Here is a 20515-nt window from a genome sequence, read left to right as displayed (position 1 = left end):
CAAAGGAGACTGTGAGATGTTGAAAAGCGGCGTTTCCGACGCTGCCTGCCTCAGCACATAAATAATTCCGGTGAAGCCCAGCACGCCTTCACGCTGCACGTCGAGCCTCTTCCTGCGGACGACTGCATGGTGAAAACATTCGCTTTGACTCCGCTTCTTCTGCGTGTGTACCTATGAGGGTGTGTGTTCTGTTTTTTGGTTTGTTTTCCTTTTTTTCCACTTTTTTTTTCCTTGTAAAAGAGCCCCGCCCCCAACAACTCCTTGTATTGGGCGCGACCTTGTCAACACGCAGCACGTTAGCTCTTGGCAGTGACAGAGTGTTCCCATTCTCATGCAGTATTGAGCAGGTTATGACCCAGTCATCTTGTCCCGTTCATTCCACAGTTTTCCATCTTTACTCACACACACGTTGAGAGCCATTCATCTTTATTGCACGATGGGAAAGGCTAAAAATACACCACCCGTGTGTATTTTCATTTGATTTTTTCTCGGTTAAGTGTCTTCAGTTGAAGTCTGCCTGACCTCCCCACGTTACTCTCTGGCCGACAAGTCAAGAGGACGTTATTCTGCCTGTACAAGCTTAACAGAGCTTTAAGTTGCGCGTCGGCTTACTTTGGGAAACAAAAGCCTGCCAGGGAAATAAAACGCCGTCTAGTTTCCTGTCTTTAACAGACAGACGAGCCCCGCCCGTCTCTCTGTCACAAATTCTTCGAGTCATATTTCCGGAGAGAATAACAATTCGACAATCATAGATGAACAAAAAAATGTTTTCATCTATTCGGAGCATCTCCGTGCCAGCAATAACAGAGGTCCAGCAAGTCACTCTCATAATGTGTACTTTTCTGCCATCTTGTGGACAAACGCATGATGGCAGTTGCGGGTCGATTCTACAGGAACACGCGGTTGGACTACACTGTATCCATCGCAGGACTAAATAATAGATTGAGGGCAACTTTGACACATTCAGACCGGTCGTGATTTGATCACATCTTTAAAAAAAAGCAATATAGCTTTGCATTTGAATCCAATTGAAAGTTGTATTTTGTTTGTTTTTGACTTCAAGATGGCGCCGCGAGAATGGCTGCCTTTGCAGCAGCTGCTGTATTTTGTTTTTGCTGCTATGAAATATAATTTTCTCAAATGAAGGCTCGTTTAATCTAATCTCATCTTTTCTAAAACTACAGTATAAACCAGAACATTTCGCCGATGAGTACAAATAACCACCAGGTGGCAGCGGAGTCGCGTTTTTTTCGCTATGAAACGTACAGTGGATTCAGAAATGGGAAGCAAAGGCAGAAACGCTGTAAAAAAAAACCGAGAAGTTTGTTTTGCCATTCACACGTAACCTCCTAAACGTCATCTTTGACGTCTAATCGTGTCGCTCTCTCGCTACCTATCTGTATATATGGCTGGTGAAAAACGTAAACTGAATGTTATGAAGGTTTGGGGGGTAACAGCGACCCGAGTGAGGACAAAAACACCAGTTTGTTCCCAAATTAGCCAATGGAGAAAATCCAAGAAAGCAAGCGAGCGTAAAGACCGCACATCACTCCTGCCCGGACAAGTCTGCCAAAGGACTCCGTTGTCTTGCCTCTGTGTGCCACTTTATCGTAGCCTCGGGGAAAGTATTCCACTTTGCACGGGCGTGGCCTTGTACCGTGTGCGAAGCTAAGGAGGCAAACGGCAACATGGGTGGAATATGTGCCAAATAGCAACTGGGCTAAAGACTAAGTCAACACACGTGACGTATAGGCACGCGTGTCTGCACTAGGATGCACGCTGGCAGCTTTCACGAGCTGACCTAGATCACTTCAAGCAATAACAAGTGTCCAGTTAATAATTCATAAAAGAGGAAGAAAAAAAATATTACAACAACCGTGCTTGTCGACGCTGTTTCAACGCCGGATTTTCCTACACCCACATATTCCCAGGGTAATCTTTGTTTTAACCATTTTATGAACATCCACCAGGTGCTTATAAATAAAATGTATATTAATTATTATTATTCAGCTTTATTGCTAATATGCATGACATACAGCACAGATGAAATTATTATTATTATTATTATGAAAGGTTTCAACACCCATACTTTTTAGTATCAACTAGAAAGATTGTGGATTCCATTCCGGGCTCCCGGCCTTCCTATGTGAACTTTTGCATGGTCTCCTCTGGGGCTTGTGTGGGTTTTCTCTGGGTACTCTCATTTTCTCTAACACTCCCAAAACAAGCACTGGTGGTTAAGTGAACATTCAAAAGTGTCCCGGGGTGTGTTTCTGGTTATTGTAGGTCTATGTGTGTCCTGTGATTGTCCTACTAGGGCGGATTCTTTGCTTCAACCCTCACAGTTTTTTTTCTCCTGAAAGATTTCGACAACCGCACTTTTTGTCGCACCTGCAGGGGAACTATTAGGGACCAGTGCACGACAAATTCACACCGCACCCCCTCAAACTCGGGTGTCCGCCTGGTGTAAATTTGCCCTCCTTCCGCGGACTCGACCTTCCCCACACACGCCCATCTTCTTGTTGACAGATTGCAGTTTGTCATTCCTGCCACGCGGTGTCGCTAAAACGTCGTCTGGGCTCTCCCTGGATCGTCACAGGCTGACTGACTGGCTTGCTTGCTTGCTTGCTTGCTGGTTGTTTTACCCCACAAGCGAGTTGACGGGCTCGGCCACCAGACGTCAACGCGTGCGCTTGTAGCGCGGACCCGGCTGAAGCTCACCCACCGACGGAGCGACTTGGCCGCGGAACGGCCTCACCCCACCACCCCAACCCCTCTCGCCTGGACCCGCACCATGTGCGTGGAAGTCGGATACATCTTTCCGAGCCCACCGGAACCGTCTGGCGGACACTACGGTGTGCGGAAAAGGAGGGAATAGTCGTCGTCGGCGGCGACGGCGACGAACCAGCTGCGAGGCGCCTTCGTTTTTCTCGGGAACCGCCGAGTGCGGACCACTGAGGGGAAGAAAATGTCGGGGAAAATCGAGAGTAAGCAAGGTACGACTCTGCCGTGTAACGGTTCGTTGAATACCGGCGACGCTCGCTCGCTCTGCTGCCGCGGTCACATTTCATTGTGTGTTCTTGTTCAATTGGGCCTCGTACATTTTGGTTGTAGCTTAGCTCTTTAGCTTTTTGGAGGGTCGAGGGGGGTACCGCCTCGCCGGCATCCTTCTTTGCAAGGAAACGCACTTGAGTATTGCGAGATTTGAGACGGCGGGTGCTTCCGCTGTGCGACTTCTACTTTCACTTTTCGTCGAGGACAAAGCGAGTCGCCCGGTTCGCTCTGGCTTAAACCGACGAAGCTGGGAACTCTGAGCCTCCGTTTGGCGTTTTTGACGGCAGCTAGCCGCGCGGCTAACGGTTTAGCCTTGGGCTCGGTCGGTTGCTTTGGATCGTTGACGTGTATGCTACCGAAGACGACCGCGCCGATGCATTTATTGGGTCGTTCGTCAAGCCACGCTGGCTCAAAATTTGCTAGCTTCCGAGTCTCAAGAATGCTCCGAATCGGGTCAGGTTATTGGACATCATCAAAATCTTGTCTTCGGTCAAATCATCTTAATGTTTGTTGCTGTTTGCAAGACCTGCTCTAGAAGAAAAAACAGGTCTTGAGGTCGATGGTTATTCATCTTAAAAACACTAGCCTAAACATGAGTTTAATTGGATCTTTTCGGCAAATATATATACAATTAAAAAAACGAACCAACTCAGGCAAGTCATCTTTGTCTCAAGTCAGTTTTTAACTCTCTTCCTCCTCTGTTTTTCCTCCCAAGTCACGAGCCGTCAGTGCTTTAGTCCAAGCCTCAGTGACTTGGTTCGGCTCAAGTGATTCAGGTCTACTCGACTCCCAAGTCAGGGTGACTGGAGTCGACTAAGAATCCAAATCAGTCATGAGTGTCTGCTGGTGTTAAAGTTGCGGTGACTCGTCAACTCAAGTTGACCTAACTCACAATTCACAGCGATTTGAGTCGCTTTCTCTGTGTTTTAGTCTCAATTGTAACAATGTGAAGTACAAGGCAGTAAAAGGCGCAGGGTGGTCCCGTTAGTTTGCTTTGACTGGCGAAACTTTCCACCCGTCGGCTGCTTTTGCGCATCCCCACTTTGACCAGCTGTCTTGAGACATTGCCCCCCACCTCCCCACACACATGGATGGGCATACCGCAAGGGAAGAGAGTGTCACATCCTAACCACGGGGTGTCAAAATTTGCCACTGCCTGGCAGGCAAGTAGATGACTTAAAGAACAGAACAGAACAAAAAGCCACCAGAGTCAAGTCATCAGCACTTATCTGCTCCCCCCCAGGCATCCTACTGTTGCTCCAAAGTGTTCACAATCAGATATAGAAAAGAGGATTAGGTCACTGCTTCCCACTGGGGATGTCATTGAAAAAATGTCTTCCCAGTATGATATGTTAATTTCTTAGCAGTGTTGTGTTATTTTCATTTTGTCGCATATTATTATTATTATTATTTTAGCTATTTTAGCTATGGCTCTTTTTTTGTCCAGTCAGAATTGAGACTCGGTGTTGCTAATCGATTTAACCCCCCCCCGAGACATAGTTGACTGAGTTGTAATGTTAGCTTCTTGGTCGGGGCGGCCATATTGCTAATACAGATGGGGATGCCCCGAGAATTTTGCAATCAACACATTCATATGAATCATTTGTATGAGTGTGTGTTGATGCATTTCATGCTATTTTGCATCTCTCGCAGTATTGGAAAACGTGATTTCCCCCCGCTGAGCCAGCCAGTGTGACACAACAAGTTTGGCATTTGAGGGTTGCGACGAGTTATGATTTATAATTAGCCCCCCCTGTGTCTCTTTGTGAGCAGTCGATGGAAGTAAGACGGCCACTTCCCATTTTGTGTCTCTCCCCGACTTCCTTACTAATTTGTGACACGTGTTTTCCGTTTCAAGCTCAGAGGTTTGCTCTGCATTCGCACACTACGGCGGGCCTGGTTATTACGGGGCTCCTGCAACGGGTGCAAATCTGAAGAAATAAAAATTTGCTTCAAATTTAAACAACAAACTAGGACTGCAACGATTGTATAGTTTGGTACTCAGATGCTCTACTAGAAGTTCTATTGAATAATCAGCGAACTGGAGAAGAAAAATCAATGAAAACCTATTTTGCTCGGTTAATGATACAGAAGACAAATAGGCTCGCTAGTGCTGCGTAAAATAAAATCTCAGCGTCAGTTTAATTTTAAGAGCCCTTAATTAGTGATCGAACATTATTTCGGGACAACGTGATGTTTGTTGCAGTTGCTAGCAACAGTGTGTGTGCAATAAACGCTCCAAACAGTCTGGGAGACCGGCCAAGTTATCTGTCAAGGCCGCAAATACGCTATCGGGAACAATTTCAAAATAAATGCGAGCCAAAGGCATTGATGTCCTTCTGTTATTTGGTAGGTTCGGGTTTATTTTGATTTTGACCTTTGAACTGCAGTGGTGGCGTGTTTTTGCCATGCATAGCGTACGCCGTTGTTGCGGTTTGCTAGCTTTTTTTTCTTCTTGACGGCGCATCTGTAAAAACGGGTATTCGGAGAAGAAAAAAAATACCGAAAGCATTTTTCCCCCCAAATTAAGGTCCTCAACTCAAATTACCTGAGGACCTGTCTCGGCCGTACTTTAAACACACTTAGACTTCTGGTAACACACTTTCCAAAATATTGCCGAGCGCTTGTTTGCACTCTCAAGTTACACATTGCGGTGATTCGTTAATCACACAAAAGCAGGAAAGCTGTCACGTGCAGACTAAATTACCATCTCAATCCTTTTTTTTTTCTTCATTTCTGGTGCTACGATGTGTTTTTCGCCAAACGTACGTTGAGCAACGCGTTCGAGTTGACGCGCTCAATACGGATAGTGAACGCAGATCTTAGGTTTGAGCGCAGCTGCCTCGAGCGCCTCGTCGTTGCGGCTTGCAAAATAACAGCAACGACACTTCTGCCTTTAAACGGCTGTATTTTTTTGTGGATGAAACATTTATGTCGGCATAAGAAAGATGCTTCGCTGATATGGCATCCTTTTGTCCAGGTGGTCGCGATCTTTGATTGACAGTTCTCAGTGTCAAAGAGCACCGTGGATTTATTTTGAAGCATTCTTTGATACAATACACTTGAGTATTTTTATATGTCATTGAATTTGTGAACAGTTGCCAAGGTCAATAACACTTTCTTTGTTGAATACTTTTTTGGTATTAACTCGTTCACTGCCAGACGTGCAAAAAACGTGTCCACTCCAGTGCTAGGGTTTTTGTCATTGTCACTCAAATTCCAAGACCCACAGAATCTTAAGTTCTAGGACTGCATAAACATTCAATTCAGTGTTTGAAACCATACACTGTCTTCTTTCATTAGAGAAAAAGAGTTAATTCCTAAAGTATATGGGTTTGGAGTTATATGAGCTTGAAATGAGGGCGGTTGTCCAAAATACAATGCAATACACGCGTATTGGTTTATATAGTGCGTTAACAAAAGCTGCAACAAAGTGCTAACATGGAAAAAAAGTGAAATGCCGCCCCCTTGCGGAAGGGAAAAAAATGCCAGAGGTCTGGCCAGCGATTTATCGGCACCAAAGCAATAAAAACCAAAACCGGAACAAATTTGGAATTGGCGCTCTACGTCATATTTTCAATTCTGAAATAAATTTGTGAATGAGTTGAAGGGGTATTTTAAAAACATTGTGCAATCGTGGGAGGCGCACCGGAAAACCGCGGTCAGACGGGGAAACCCTTTGCTGGAATAGAAAACAATCCAATCCAGGGGGGGAGGGTCACTCAACCCGCACCCCCTACCTCGCTTTCCTTACATTACTGGGCACTTGAACTGTGTCGCGCTGCAATTTTGACGTTTGATGGCTGCGAAGCGGCGACTTTTTTTCTCATTTGTCATTCTCATCCCTGATTCAAAATGGCCTCTGCGTCCCAATGAAATTGACCAGAGGGGACATTCCTTCTCTGTGCTTTCTACGTGCTGTGGCTTTACACAAGGTGCTCATTTGCCGGGTTAAAGGCCTTGGGCGGAGCCGGCGCGGGGGAGCCCGCCCGCCTCTGCCCCTGCGCCACATCCTTCCGTCGCAGACCTTGTGAGCGCCAGAGCAACGGGGCCGTTTGCGTCGAGTGAGCCAATTATTGTTTGTCATCGCAGCTTTTGGTGGTGCCGTAATACCTTGTTTGGAAAACGCCACGTTAGCCGCCGTTGGGCCCCCCCGGCGGGGATGTTGTCACTTGGCCTTGACCTTGCCGCTTGGAACGAGCGAGCCGCAGAAGAAGAATGAAAAAGAATAATTTGCGTTATGTCCTGTTTGTAGGAAGTCCTTGATGAGCCCTTGTACACATTTTCAAAAGTAAAAATATCTTTGATTTCCACTGCGGATGGAGCTCCAAATTTTGGATGCGGTCGAAGGGGAATTGTTTGTAGATAACGAGGTGGTCATACATTTGCATGACTTTCAGTCGTCGCAGCCCGCTGACAGAAACCACAACTACCACGTGGCCCTTGATTATTATTATTTTTTGTAAGCCCGGATGTCAATTATGCCTGAATTGTTTGCTGTTTATGGCAGCGGGACCTCCATATACCTCCATTGACAAAAAAAAGAGGCGAGTTCACTTTTCTTTCCGCATTAACTCATTCACTGCCAGACCGTGTGCAAAAATGTGTCCACTCCAGTGCCAGGGTTTTTGTCATCGTTGTCACTCGAATTCCAGGCCGAATATTGAATATTAAATTTTAGAAATACAGAATATTGAATTTTAGAACTACACAAACATTCAATACAGCATGAGAAAATAGTTAATTTCTAAGTTATATGCATATGGAGTTATCTGATCTTAAAAGGGGGGCGGCTGTACCAAATACAATTCAATATATACGTATTGGTTTACACACCATCCCCAACTTGCGAACAAATTACGTTGAAACGGTTGTTCGTAAGTTGCTTCAGTGCTATATCTTGTATGGAATGTATATTTAAGGCTTATATAAGTATGTTTAAGGATTATATAAGTATGTTTAAGGCTTGTATAAGTAACCTGTACTGGTTTGCACTGAAAAATAAACATTTAATAAAATATATGTACATGTGCAACTGGAGAGAATACGACATATGTTAGTCCAAAAATGTTTGTATGCACCGTTGTTCATAACTCGAATGTTTGTTAGTAGAGGAGGAATTAACAACAGCTGACGGAGGAACAAAGCGCTAACATGGAAACATTGGACATGCTGCCCCCTTGTGGAAAAGAAACGTGTCATTTTCACTTAAATTTCAGTTCAGATCCGCTTCAATTCCAAGCAGCGACTCCCGGTTCCAGATCTACGTACGGTCCCGACACTCCTCTCTCGTCATTCTCAGCTGGAGCGGCGCAGCTGCCGTCTCTCGAAAGCTCCGTTCTTTGTTTTCGGTCTTGAGCGCGTCTGACACGCCGGGTATTTATAGCACCTGGCGGCTCTCTTATGTCTTCTGGTTTTTACCCAAGGTGAACGCGCCACGCCGCGCCACGCCGTCTGCCTGCCACTTTGTCCAGACGCTCACGTCTCATCTTAAAATGCTCCGCGCCAGAAGACATCTCAAGTAGCCTCGCCGTTGATGGAATTTTCATGCTGTTTTGAGCAAAGTTTGATTGGATATTCAAACACCAAAATGTTGAACCAAAATCATTCCAATGATTCGTCATTGTTGAATTTATTGTCGAATTGAAGTAACCGCTTAGCTGACAGCCTATTCCATGTATATTTTTCTTCATGCTCAATGTACAGTGAATTAGATCAGCTACAGTCGGAACTAACTTTGAAATGGGAGCCCCCCCCCCCCCCCCCCCCAGACCACTTATCTGTCGTGCTAATTCCTGCATGCAAGACTTTGCTGCTTAAAGAACATAAAAACCATGATGCAAGAGAGAGTCTGGTCTTTACTTGGACCTTAGCGTAGCTTAATTGTATTCATTCATATCCATTTTCCTTGAGTGTAGTTGCTATCGGGCGCAGCCGCGTCGGCGTGAGTCAGGTTCTCACACAGTCTGGCCTGCTGTGAACAGACCGTGTCATTATGTCCACAAAAGAGGGAGCGGTGCTCACCGAGGGACAGGAAATGTAGCCAGCGGCCTCAACCTCACGGTGGGAAGGAACAGGGAGGGGACGTCCCCTCAACACACCCCAAAAATCTGGTCTGTTATCTTCCACTTTAAACGCTCGGCAAGAGTGTCAGGAGCCCCATTTAGCCCCCGTGGGACAATTTGGAGCTCTGGTGTTGCAGGTTGCTTTTTGAACATCGATTTAATATGTGTGTGCAATGCCGATTTAGTAGTGTGAAATATGGAGCACGTAAACAATAAAATAGGAAAGCTCTTTACTAACGTATAAACACATTTTGCCGGCAACACGGAAGGAGGCGTGTAATCTACGTTAAACCCAGCAACTGACATTTTGCCCAATCGTGGATAATCTTACATCAGGGCTTATTTTGGACCTGGGAGGGTGGGTAAAGTCTTTATACTTTCACCACCATTTGCTTTTACAGTGACACCTCATCTTACGAACTTAATTGGATCCCAGAAAGTGTGTGTAAGGCCAAAAGTGTGTTTTCCAAAGATTAATTTCCCATAGGAAACCATTAAAAATGAGAATAATCCAGTTTCAGGTCCCCATAAAACATCATTTTCTACTAAATCAGCCTTAAAACGACACAAAATATACCTTATTTTATGTATAATAAATGTGCTATTGGATTGTAATTAAAGAAATAAACTGTACTGTATAATAAATTCGTTTTATTGACCTTTGTGATGGTCGTTGATGTGACGTTGCCTCTTGTTGATGGCTGCCACGGTGGCGCCGTCCGGCCGTGCGGTTGGGTGTTCTTCCACCCAAAACTAGTCCGCCAGCATTTGTGGCGCTCTGCGTGTTGCCCGAAAACGAGTCCATATGCCAAGATTATATTCTCACGAATGTAATGTTCGTAAAGTGAAAAGTTCGTAAACCGAGGTATCACTGTACTTCTCTTTCTAATGATGGTCAGTGATACTGCGGGTGCTTAGTACCATGCCCTGCGGCATCCCTTTCTTGTGTGAAGTGCCAAAAAAAAGCATCGCTCAGTGGATGCTTTGTGTTTCGGCGTGTAGCATATAGGGCAATTGACTGACCTACACCTTGGGGCTCCATCCTCCGCATGCGTAGTCAGTTCAGCTCCACTGAAGTTCTGAATGACTACACAGATGGAAGAAAGTATGTCGTATGTTACACACAGAGAGCTTTGGAAGCAGCTTTGTTGGCGTTCAACTGAAACAGCGAGACTATTGAAGCCAGGGGCCTGTAAAAGCTTTACGGCGCCCTCATACTACGAAAAAACTCAGGTACCGCAAACCGTCTTTACGCATCACGGGCATCTGACCTCGTGAATGGACCGTTTTGTCAAGTCTTGAGGTGACTTTTGGAATCAGGAATGAAGGTCCTCCTTTCTCAGAGACTCTTCTCGAAGGAACCTCCTGTGGTCCGCGAGGTGATATGATTTCACATCGGCCACTGAAAAGACACTTTGTGTGATTTCGGAATGCAGCTGCAGCGCCGCGTCTGGCTCCCCCTCTCGCGTGGTCCGCCGTTGAATACGTCGGGAGACCGAGTCCGCCGATTGCAGCCAACGCTGTGATTGGGCGCGCCTGTGAGCTTTATTTTTGTTTCTTTTTATTTTTGACTTATTTCTTTCTTTTCATATTTAAGTATTTTTTATTTCATATTTTTATATTAGTTTGATATCTACCTATCTATTTATAGGTAACTGTGATGTTACCTGTATAAATATTCTTCCCCCACAGGAAAGCATCAAGTTGGTTGAAATTGGGTGGGCGTCGTGCCTTTCATCTGGCTGTGATTTGGTTGTGATGACACCATCTGATTTCGTCTTCAATTCCTCCAGCGTGACTGACCACAACTTTTTATGTATTATTTTTTTTGGTCCGCTCCTATCCCCCCCACCCACCGCCACCCCCACCCCTCCGTCCGTAGACTCTCAACGGTCCCATCTGTCCTCATTTACCATGAAGCTGATGGACAAGTTCCATTCCCCCAAGATCAAGAGGACGCCATCCAAAAAAGGCAAGCAACTGCAGCCCGAGCCCGCGGCCAAGACCACCGAAAAACCCGCAAACAAGGTAAGCGCACGTCTGCTTGTTTGGGACATTTTTGTTTTGTCCGTCCATTCTCTATGATGTCTTTTTACTTCCCACCGTCTCCAGGTGTTTAGAGACAAATAGAAGCCGTTTTGTTTCTTCGAATCACACTGACTTCTCAATGTTTGTTGTTGTCATCCAGAAGGTGAGTCGACTGGAGGAGCACGAGAAAGACGTGGTCAGCGCCCTTCGCTACTTCAAAACCATCGTGGACAAGATGGTGGTGGAGCAGAAGGTGCTGGAAATGCTCCCTGGCTCGGCTAGCAAAGTGCTGGAGGCCATCTTGCCTCTGGTTCAGGGGGAGGCCCGCATACAGCACAGGTCCGTATTGGCAAGAATGCACAGCCGACACGTCGGGACTCGTTGGATGTTGACTAACTTTGATTTGAATCTTTCGCAAGTGTTTGGACGCCGATGACGTGCTCAAATTGCCACTTGACTATGTTTTCAAAGAACATTTTTAGGACACGTTCTTGAATTATTGTTGTTATGGCTGACTTGTATCACTAGAATTGAAAGTTGAAGTGATCTTTCAAAGGATTTCAATGGCAAAGTTGACAACAGGTGTTTGAGGAAGAAGACTTGTTTCTAGGCTTTAAAGTGACTCTACGGAGTACCACCGGGATGGTTCCATTCATATTTGCCTCCTCGGTTCCATGCGTATCACTAGATTTATGGTCTTTTCAAACCCGGCTCGCGTCGTGACGCCGAGTGGCTGCAAAGTAGCTGCGGCATGTCGTGACAGGTCTTTGCCACGCCTCCTTGTCGTTCCTGAGAAGAGGATCAGTCGTTAGGTCCAAACTGCAATTGCGGTGATCCCACGTTCATCGAGAGAGAACGGGTGGCAAAGGCAAGGTCCGGGGGCCAAACCTGGCCCGCCACATCGTTTATAGATAGGACCTACTATCGAAAAATAGAGCGTCATGTTCGGACGATAAAGTGCAACTTCTATGGATGACATATTTTAAAACTTCACTTTTATAAGGATTTCGCCATCATTTTCCTTTTGAATATCAAACATGCAAATAGAAAATGCAGAATAGTATAATGTGTAGTGTTTTTAGCATTTTTTTTATGAGCTCAAAAATATTCCAGGACTTTCGGCTTTTCCCTTCAAGGGGTCGCCACAGCCAATCAGTGTCCTCCATCTTCGGAGGTTTGATAAATAACGCCAAAAATGATGGCAAAATCTCAGACAAAAATTCCGCCTGGCAGTGATTTTAACTCATTCACTGCCATTCCCCAATTTGTTCAGGAATTGAAAATGTGACGTGGAGCGCCATTTGTTCGGGTTTTGGTGTTTCTTGCGGGGTAGCTGCCGAAAAAGCGCTGGTCAGACCTTTGGCAGCATTTACCTTTAAAACCCTGGCAACACATTTTTGAATATCGTCTTGCAGTGAATGAGTTCATAGATGACCGAAATGAAACGGTGTTTTATATATGCCAGCATGCATCGCGCGCTACCTCTTCTATGAGTGCAACTGTATTGCGCCCACAGTTCAGCGTTGTCTTCCTGCCACAACCGCGTGTACCAGAGTCTCGCCAACCTCATCCGTTGGGCCGACCAGGTGATGCTGGACGGCATCGACCTGGACGACAAGGACAACGTGACGTCGGTCACCAACGTCATCAAAGCGGTGCTGGACGGCGTGAAGGTAAGGCGTCCGGCCGCGCGCGTAGCCGAGAAAATTGACCACGCCGTCGCACCGACAGGAGCTGGTGAAGCTGACCATTGAGAAACAAGAGAACCCGTCGCCCACCAGCCCCAACAAACCGCCGACGCCTGCCACCGCGGCGGAAAGGTGAGCACGCTTACGTCATGTTCGAAGGAAAAGATGCTTTACATCGGGGGTGTCAAACTCAGTTTTTGTCACGGGCCACGTTGAAGTAACGGTATAATATGTAATATGTATAATAATGACTGTTATTATGATTTATATATGACAATTTGAAATTTGGGTTCAGACGTTAGCAAGCATCATGGAATTTCACGTTTGATTTGCTTGCGCGGGCCGAATAAAATGATGCGGCGGGCCACATTTGTCCCCCGGGCCTTGGCTTGGACACCTGTGCTTTCCATGAATTCAAATCCAGACGAAACATTTAGAAGCCTGTAAAATCTTTATGCGTGTCTCTGAATATGCAGCGATTTCTTCACGTTCATTGTCGTTGTTTTGTCTTGTTCGTGGCGCGTAGCAGCAACATTCCTTCAGCGGCCACCTCGATAGAGCGCGACTCGGAGCCGGTAAAGACGTCTCCGGTTGCAACTCCCGTCGAGGGCCCCTCGGACGTGCCCGACCAGGACGTGGCCCCTCCAAAACCCCCGCTTCCTGAAGCCAAGATGGCAGAGCTCAGGTAGAACCTTTTATTCTGTCGTCGAACCAGAGGGAGGCCCTGTTCGAGACAAAAATCCACTGTCGCTCACTTTTTTTATTTTTTATTGGATGACATTTTTTTCCCTGTCCCGCTGTCTGTGGCGTCTGAACCTTTTTCATCCTTTGTCTCCCTCCTTCCCAACCTTCCTTTGTCTGTCCGTCCGTCCGTCCGTCCGTCCCCCTTTTGGGTTGTGGGCACAGAGCACACTTGAATTGTGACGCTGGCCAAAGGAAACCCACTCGCAAGGACAAGTATGTTAGCTCAATGGATCACATGTGACCATTATAACATCTTACCCAAAGACCCTCACCCATATCCCACCCCTCCTTATCAAGCTTCTGGATTGGATGGACCTGCATGGTTTCCATTCTTTCCGGCATGTATTGATTTATTGATTGATTTTTAGTTATTTATTTATTTATTTCACCAAGTTATGTATCAATTTATTTATTTGGTTTTTATCTGTTTATCTATTTATCTAACTCGTATTTATTTATCTATTTCCTTATATATTTAGTTATTTAATTTGTTTATGTATGTTATTTGTTTATTTATTTATCTGGGTATTCATTTTTATTTATTTAATCCATTTATTTATAAAGTTATTCATGTATCAATTTATTTATTTACTTTTTCTGCTTGTTTATTTATTTATTTAACTAGTATTTATTTTTATATTTATCTATTTAGTTATTTACATATTTATTTTATTTATTTTTATTTAGCTATTTATCCATTTATTTATATACCTAGGATTTATGTATTTATGTGTCCATTTATTTATGTATTTATTTAGTTGTTTATCCATGTATTTATTTAATGTATTTGTTTATTTATGTATCTATTTATCCGTTTATTTTTTAATCTATTTATCTGTTCATATATTCATCCATTTATTTTTTTATCTGTTTATTTATTGATCTATTTATCCATTCATTTATTTTTTTTACCGAGTATTTATTTCTCCATTTATTCATATATGTATCTATTTAGTTATTTATCCATTTATTTATTTTATTTGTTTATTCATCCATTTCTCCATTTATTTATGTGTCTATTTATTTATTTACTTGTCAATTTATTTATTTAGCCATTTATTTGTTGTGTGTGTTGGGCACCCTCCCCAACCCATTGTTTAAAAAATAATGCATGAGCGTGTGTGTGTGTGTGTGTGTGTGTGTGTCCTCCCCATCGGCCTCTGTGACCTTTTGCCCCCGTGTCGAGCGAGCTGGCGCTTTTGTATTTTCTGGCTGTCCTTGTTCATTTTGTGTTTGTGGACAACAGCCCCCCTCCGGCCCTCCCGCCGAAGAAGCGGCAGTCGGCCCCGTCGCCCACGCGGGTGGCGGTGGTGGCCCCCATCAGCCGAGGATCCAGCTTGCCCTGCAGCGTCCACAGACAGGTTGGTGGCCACACAGACGCGCTAGAAAACAAAATCCAAATTTGGAGACATTTCCTGCAAATTTCAGCTACGTTTGTCACACGTTCTTGTTGGGATTTCATTCCGCTGGAAATGGTGGCATTTTATTGAGGAATTCTGACCATTTTGAAGTTATATTTCCAAATGTTTTATTCTGGAATTAGCTATCGATTCGCTAGCGAGTAGCTATCTATTCTCTAGCTAATAGCTATCTATTTGCTAGCTAGCTCGCTGTCTATTTGAGTTACTTCTGGAGCGTTCACTCAACCCACAAGTAACTCAAATACATCGAAAGCTAGCTAGCTAATAGTTAGCCAATAATAATAACAAAACTTTTGCCGGTTACGTCTGCGTAAGCTCTCAGTCGTACGGGAGCGGTCCATCCATCCATCCATCCATGAGAAGGTTTCTTCAGCCGTCATCTGTACTTTTTTGAAGGTGTCGGACGTTTCGCCTCTTATCCAAGAGGCTTCGTCAGCCAACTAAAGTCTTTTTCAATGTCTTTTGCCGGTTACTTGATAACTATTTTTATTGTAAAATTGGACTTTAATATGACCTTAAACCCCTTGGCTAAAATGTTTGTGATGTCACCGTACGTGTGCAAAACGTTCAATTGTCCAAATGACTCATTTTGATGAATCAATGTCTTTTTTTTTAAACAATTACAAACATTGACAACATTTAGATTTTTTGGTGTAAAAGTAACACTTTGGGTTTTTTTTTTTGTTTTATTTATTGTTTTGATGGAACGTGTAAACTCGGATTTCAATGTCGTTCCGAATCAAATGGAATGAGAAATATCCCAAAACCGATGAGGGAAAAAGGACTCAGTGATGCCTGACGTCTGAGCAGCCTTCACGTGATGCTTGATGTGTTGCAGCAGCGCGACTACGAGCAGGAGTTTCTCCAGCGGCGCTTCTCGGGGGGCAGCCAGTCGTACGGGGGCGACTCGCCGCGTCTGTCCCCGTGCGGCAGCATGGGCAAACTCAGCAAGTCGGACGAGCAACTTTCTTCCACGGAGCAGGACAGCGGTCAGTGTTCGCGCAACACCAGCTGCGAGACGCTTGGTAAGATCCGGGACACTTGCAGCCGGGCCCATTTCCCACTTTTTCACACCAAAAGGACCCGATCCAACAAAATAGGGCTTCTGGCTTTTTTTTCGCTGCTCATTTCCTGTTTGGGCTTGTGTTGGCGCAAAGCGCCATTTTGATTGGATGATCTTGATTGAGGTGTCGTTGATGTCGGAACAGGTAAACGCCCACTTTTGAATAAGCGGTCCAAAAAAATCCGGTTGATTCGCCTTTGTGGAGAGAAAAGGTTCCACTAACGTTAGCGTCAATGTACGACTGTGAGAGGCAGCAGAAAGCGAGCGTGCCAGCTAATGAGCAGTGTGCAGGCTAGCTAGCAGTAACTTGCGTACGGACCCGGCAAGTTGACTTTTATTCTGATCGTTTACCAATCGCGAGAAACGGAAAACCGTTCATATTAATGTTGAGTATGATCTCAAAGTTATGTAACATTTTGTTGTCATTTTCATCCCTGCACGTGCGCGGCAGATTTGTAACGTACCCCACCATTTTTTTTGTTTTCAGACAACACGGAAAACTACGACCCCGACTACGACTTCCTCCACCAGGACCTTTCGGTGGGCGACGGCTCGCCGTCGATCCCGGTGGGCGGTTGCCTGAGCCCGCTGCCCGAGTCGCGCAGCGAGTCGTCGTCGCCCGTCCCCGGGCAGCGCCCGGCGCACCCCCGTTTCAGCGCCCCGCCCCCCCAGCAAGCGCCCGAGTACCGGACGCCGCAGCCCGGCCGCGCCAACCCTCCGTATCGCATGAGCGCGCCGCCGGCGCTGCCCCAGAAGAAGCGTCGCGGCGCGCAGACGCCGCCCTTCCCCGACGGCGGCTGCAAGGTGTACGAGCGCCACCCCTCCCACTACGACAACCTGTCGGAGGAGGACCCGCCGCCGTTTCCGCTTTTTACGCCCATCTCGCCCATGCCGCAGACGAACGGCGGCGTCTTTGTCGCGCAGTACATTTGCGGCGAGGACGCCGACGTGCCCGCCGACCCGCCGCCGTTGCCGGAAAAGAAAAGCAGACACAGTGAGCGCCGCCGCTTTCCGTCTTTTTTATTGAGACGCACTAAACGTGCACGTTAAGTCATTCGCTGCCATTCCCCAATTCATTCGGGAATTGACGAGAAGCGCCATTCCCCAAACTCGTCTTTGTGTTTTTTTTTTCAGGCCATTTTTCACGATTTTTTATTGATGACCGCTAATCAAAAAAAAAAATCAACCATTGCAGAAAAATCCAGAAGGGGATGGGAGTGGCGCATTTGGGAGATTTGGCATTTCGTCACTGCGTCACCGAGGCGTAGGTTAATATTCAACAGGAAGAGAATGCCGGGAAGTACTACAATGGCTCCAGTTTGGGGTCGGGGGAGGGGCAACCCGGGCCATGGCTCGGTCACTTCCTGTCACGCCTTTCACATCACTTTTTGCACATTGATGTCATTCCATGTATTCTTCTCATTGTACGGAGGGCCCAACTGGGGGGGGGGGCACTTCAGAAGGTACTTGAGTTTTGGAATGAGATGCTAATGTCCCCAATGACGGCGTCCTACTTGACGAGCGCCTCTGCTAACGCTGCATTGATCTTCTCCCCAGTCCTGCAGTACATGCAGTTTGTGGAAGACTACTCGGAACCGCAGCCGTCCGTCTTCTACCAGATGCCGCAGAGCGAAAGCATCTACGAGCAGCGCAACAAGCGCTTCCAGGAGGTCTACGGCTTCAACGACTCCTTCAGCAGCACCGACTCGGTCCACGAGCCGCTCCTGCCGCCCGCGCTGCCGCCCAAGCAACGCCAGCTGGTAAGGGCGACAAAATGACCCACGCGCAGCCTCTTTAAACGCATCGGTGCCGCTGTGTGCGTCGCGCGTCGAAGCTTTTGCTTGTAAGCTGAAAGGCTCAACTGGTGCGTCAGGAAGCCGGCTTTGGGTCGCCAGGCCTTGCCTTCTCAAGTGGCACGCGTTTAAGTGAGCTTGTATCAAATATCTATTTTTACGCAATTAATTGGTTGGATCCTCCATCTTAACTCGTTCACTGCCAGACCATGTGCCAAAATGACTCCACTCCATCCAGCGCCAGGGTTTTTGTCATTGTCACTTGAATTCCAGGACCCACAGAATATTGACTTTTAGCACTACATAAACATTCATTACAGCGTTAGAAACCTTGGACGATCTTGTTTCATCAGAAAAAAAGAGTTAATTCCTAATATGATATGGGTCTGGAATTATATGAGCTTGAAATGGGGGCGCCTGTACAAAATACAATACATGCATATTAATTTGTATAGCGCTTTAACAACAGCTGAAGCTGGAACAAAGCGCAAACATGGAAAAGGGGGAAATGCCGCCCCCTTGTGGAAAAGAAGAAACATGGCCAGTGCTTTATCAGCACTCAAGAACAAATTGGGGAATGGCGCTCTATGTCATGCTTTTCAATTCCTGAATAAATTCGGGAATGGCAGTGAATGAGTTAAAACTATCCGCAAGCAATGATCTTATTGGCAGATTGGCGGCAGATACACCGAAAGGCGTACAAGCGGATGTCCATTTTTCTTGCACTCCTGCCACCAAGCCGAATCTGGCTTCATGTTTTGGACTCTGCAATAATCCCGTTTGCCTCTGCCGTACGCTTTTTTGGCTCCGAATCTACGTGCTTTGGGGACTTTGTGCAGCTTTGGCGAGAAACAAACACAAAAAAAATGTCATTTCCGCTGCCGTGTGCGTGCAGAAATGATGTCATCATATTGGCCGTGTTTGCAAAGTGGCCTCAATTCCGTAAGGCTCTTAAAGCTCGCCAGCATGAAAGGGGACGGACGCTTGAGCGGAGTGTCACTGGCCATAGACGGCAGGGAAAATGAATGAGTGGCCAGCATTTTGAGTCACGTGACCGACAGGCATTGGAGCTTTCAAGGGAAGATGACCTCAATGGCACGTGCGCTAACTAGATCTGGATTCTTCTCATCTCTTTGACTAAAACGCTCTCCCTAACAAAAAAAAAATGCGTTTGCAAATTGTTGCTCATTCCACAGCGTCAGGATACCTGAAACTGGACTCTTAGCATAAATACGCTAATAGGCGCGAGCGTCTGCTCTGTACAATATATATCTCTAACTAACTACATTGGATTGGATTGGATGTACCTTTATTCGTCTCGCAGCAATTGACATTTCACAGCAACAAAGCTATGAAAGGAAGAGGAAAGAAAAGAAAGAAGTAGAAAAACATCAAGCGTAACATGATCATTAATGGGACTGAATTAATCTAAATCAAAACAGAAGTTAACAAGCGCCCTTGGGTGAGATCTGTTAGCTTTCGCTAGCTAAAATTTCAAATGCTGAAAACAGCACTGCTTTTGATGCTCCTTCACTTCCTGACTATCCTTCATACTTCATTTCAACTACTAAAATCTGTCTTAACTTGTTTAACCGACTTTTCCTTCCTGCGCCTCCCCCCCCCCATCTATGCCCCTCCCCCTCCTCTCTTTCCTTGACCTTTCTCAATCCGGCGACCTTTAGGCCTCCCACTCCTCCTCTCCTTCTTCCTCCTCGTCTTCTTCGCTCTCTTGCCACCTCCAGCCGTCTGTGGCGGCCATGGAGGAGGCGGGCTCCGGGCTGGGCCTCGGCATGTCCGTCTCTAATTGCTACCTGATTGGCCAAGCTGCCTTGGCCACGCCCACGGTAAGCGTCCACACGTGACACTCCTCCGTTGTCAACCGTGTTGCTTGTGTTTTGAAAAAAATAAACAATAAAGTGGCGAGTAACCAAACAGCAAACTGGCAAGTCAATTAAAATGTGTTTTGATTAACTCATTCACTGCCAGACATGCAAAAAATGTGTCCGCTCCAGTGCCAGGGTTTTTGTCATTGTCACTCCAATTCCAGGACCCACAGAATATTGACTTTTAGGACTACGTAAACATTCGATTCGATGCAGCGTTACAAACCCGAGACTCTCTTCTTTCATCAGAAAATGAATTAAATCCTAAATGATATGGGTCTGGAGTTATCTGAGATTGAAATGGGGGCGGCTGTACAAAATACAATACATAGATATTGATTCATATGGCGCTTTAACAACAGCCTAAGCTGGAACAAAGCGCTAACATGGAAAAAAGCCAAATGCTGCCCCCTTATGGAAGGGAAAAACATTACCAGAGGCCATGGCCAGTGCTTTATCGGCACCCAAGCATGAAAAAACAAAACCCAAACAAATTCAGGAATGGCGCTCGCCGTCATGCTTTTCAATTCCCGAATAAATTGGGGAATGGCAGTGAATGAGTTAAAAATACTATAAGCGCTACATGTTAAGCTAACAAAAGCAAAAAGCGGAAGTATGTAGTTGCATATATGAGACCAGGGTAGCCGCCTATAAGGTCAAAAATCTATTCAAATCCGTTCATGCATAGTTTAGGTATATTATTTGATTTATTGTCTATCATTTTATATATTTTATCTATTTATTGTATATAAATATGTGCTTATTTTTTTTATCTA

At 45.7% G+C, this 20515-nt stretch overlaps 1 protein-coding gene across 10 annotated transcripts in view; it reads left to right on the top strand.

Annotated features, from left to right (window-relative positions):
• Positions 1-2591: 2591 nt before the first annotated feature.
• Positions 2592-20515, top strand: part of rapgef1b (Rap guanine nucleotide exchange factor (GEF) 1b) — a 28236-nt gene continuing 10312 nt past the window's right edge. For 2 of the 10 annotated variants that reach the window (XM_089020890.1, XM_089020889.1), the window contains exons 1-12: positions 2593-2996; positions 11002-11147; positions 11308-11486; positions 12664-12820; positions 12879-12967; positions 13362-13520; positions 13742-13792; positions 14826-14940; positions 15839-16025; positions 16551-17057; positions 17621-17823; positions 19539-19700. In XM_089020890.1, the coding sequence (XP_088877016.1) occupies positions 2969-2996; positions 11002-11147; positions 11308-11486; positions 12664-12820; positions 12879-12967; positions 13362-13520; positions 13742-13792; positions 14826-14940; positions 15839-16025; positions 16551-17057; positions 17621-17823; positions 19539-19700 (1983 nt within the window). In that variant the 5' untranslated portion in view covers positions 2593-2968. Of the gene's footprint in view, positions 2997-11001; positions 11148-11307; positions 11487-12663; positions 12821-12878; positions 12968-13361; positions 13521-13741; positions 13793-14825; positions 14941-15838; positions 16026-16550; positions 17058-17620; positions 17824-19538; positions 19701-20515 lie in introns of all 10 variants that reach the window. The other 8 variants (XM_089020893.1, XM_089020891.1, XM_089020885.1 and 5 more) reach the window with 7 other exon arrangements.

This window comes from Hippocampus bargibanti, linkage group LG18 (genome assembly GCF_051943395.1).
Source record: "Hippocampus bargibanti isolate YZ-2025 linkage group LG18, ASM5194339v1, whole genome shotgun sequence".
In the NCBI taxonomy this organism is placed as follows: domain Eukaryota; kingdom Metazoa; phylum Chordata; class Actinopteri; order Syngnathiformes; family Syngnathidae; genus Hippocampus; species Hippocampus bargibanti.
The sequence above is the reverse complement of the archived record's forward strand: the minus strand, read 5'-3'. Positions and strand labels throughout refer to the sequence as shown.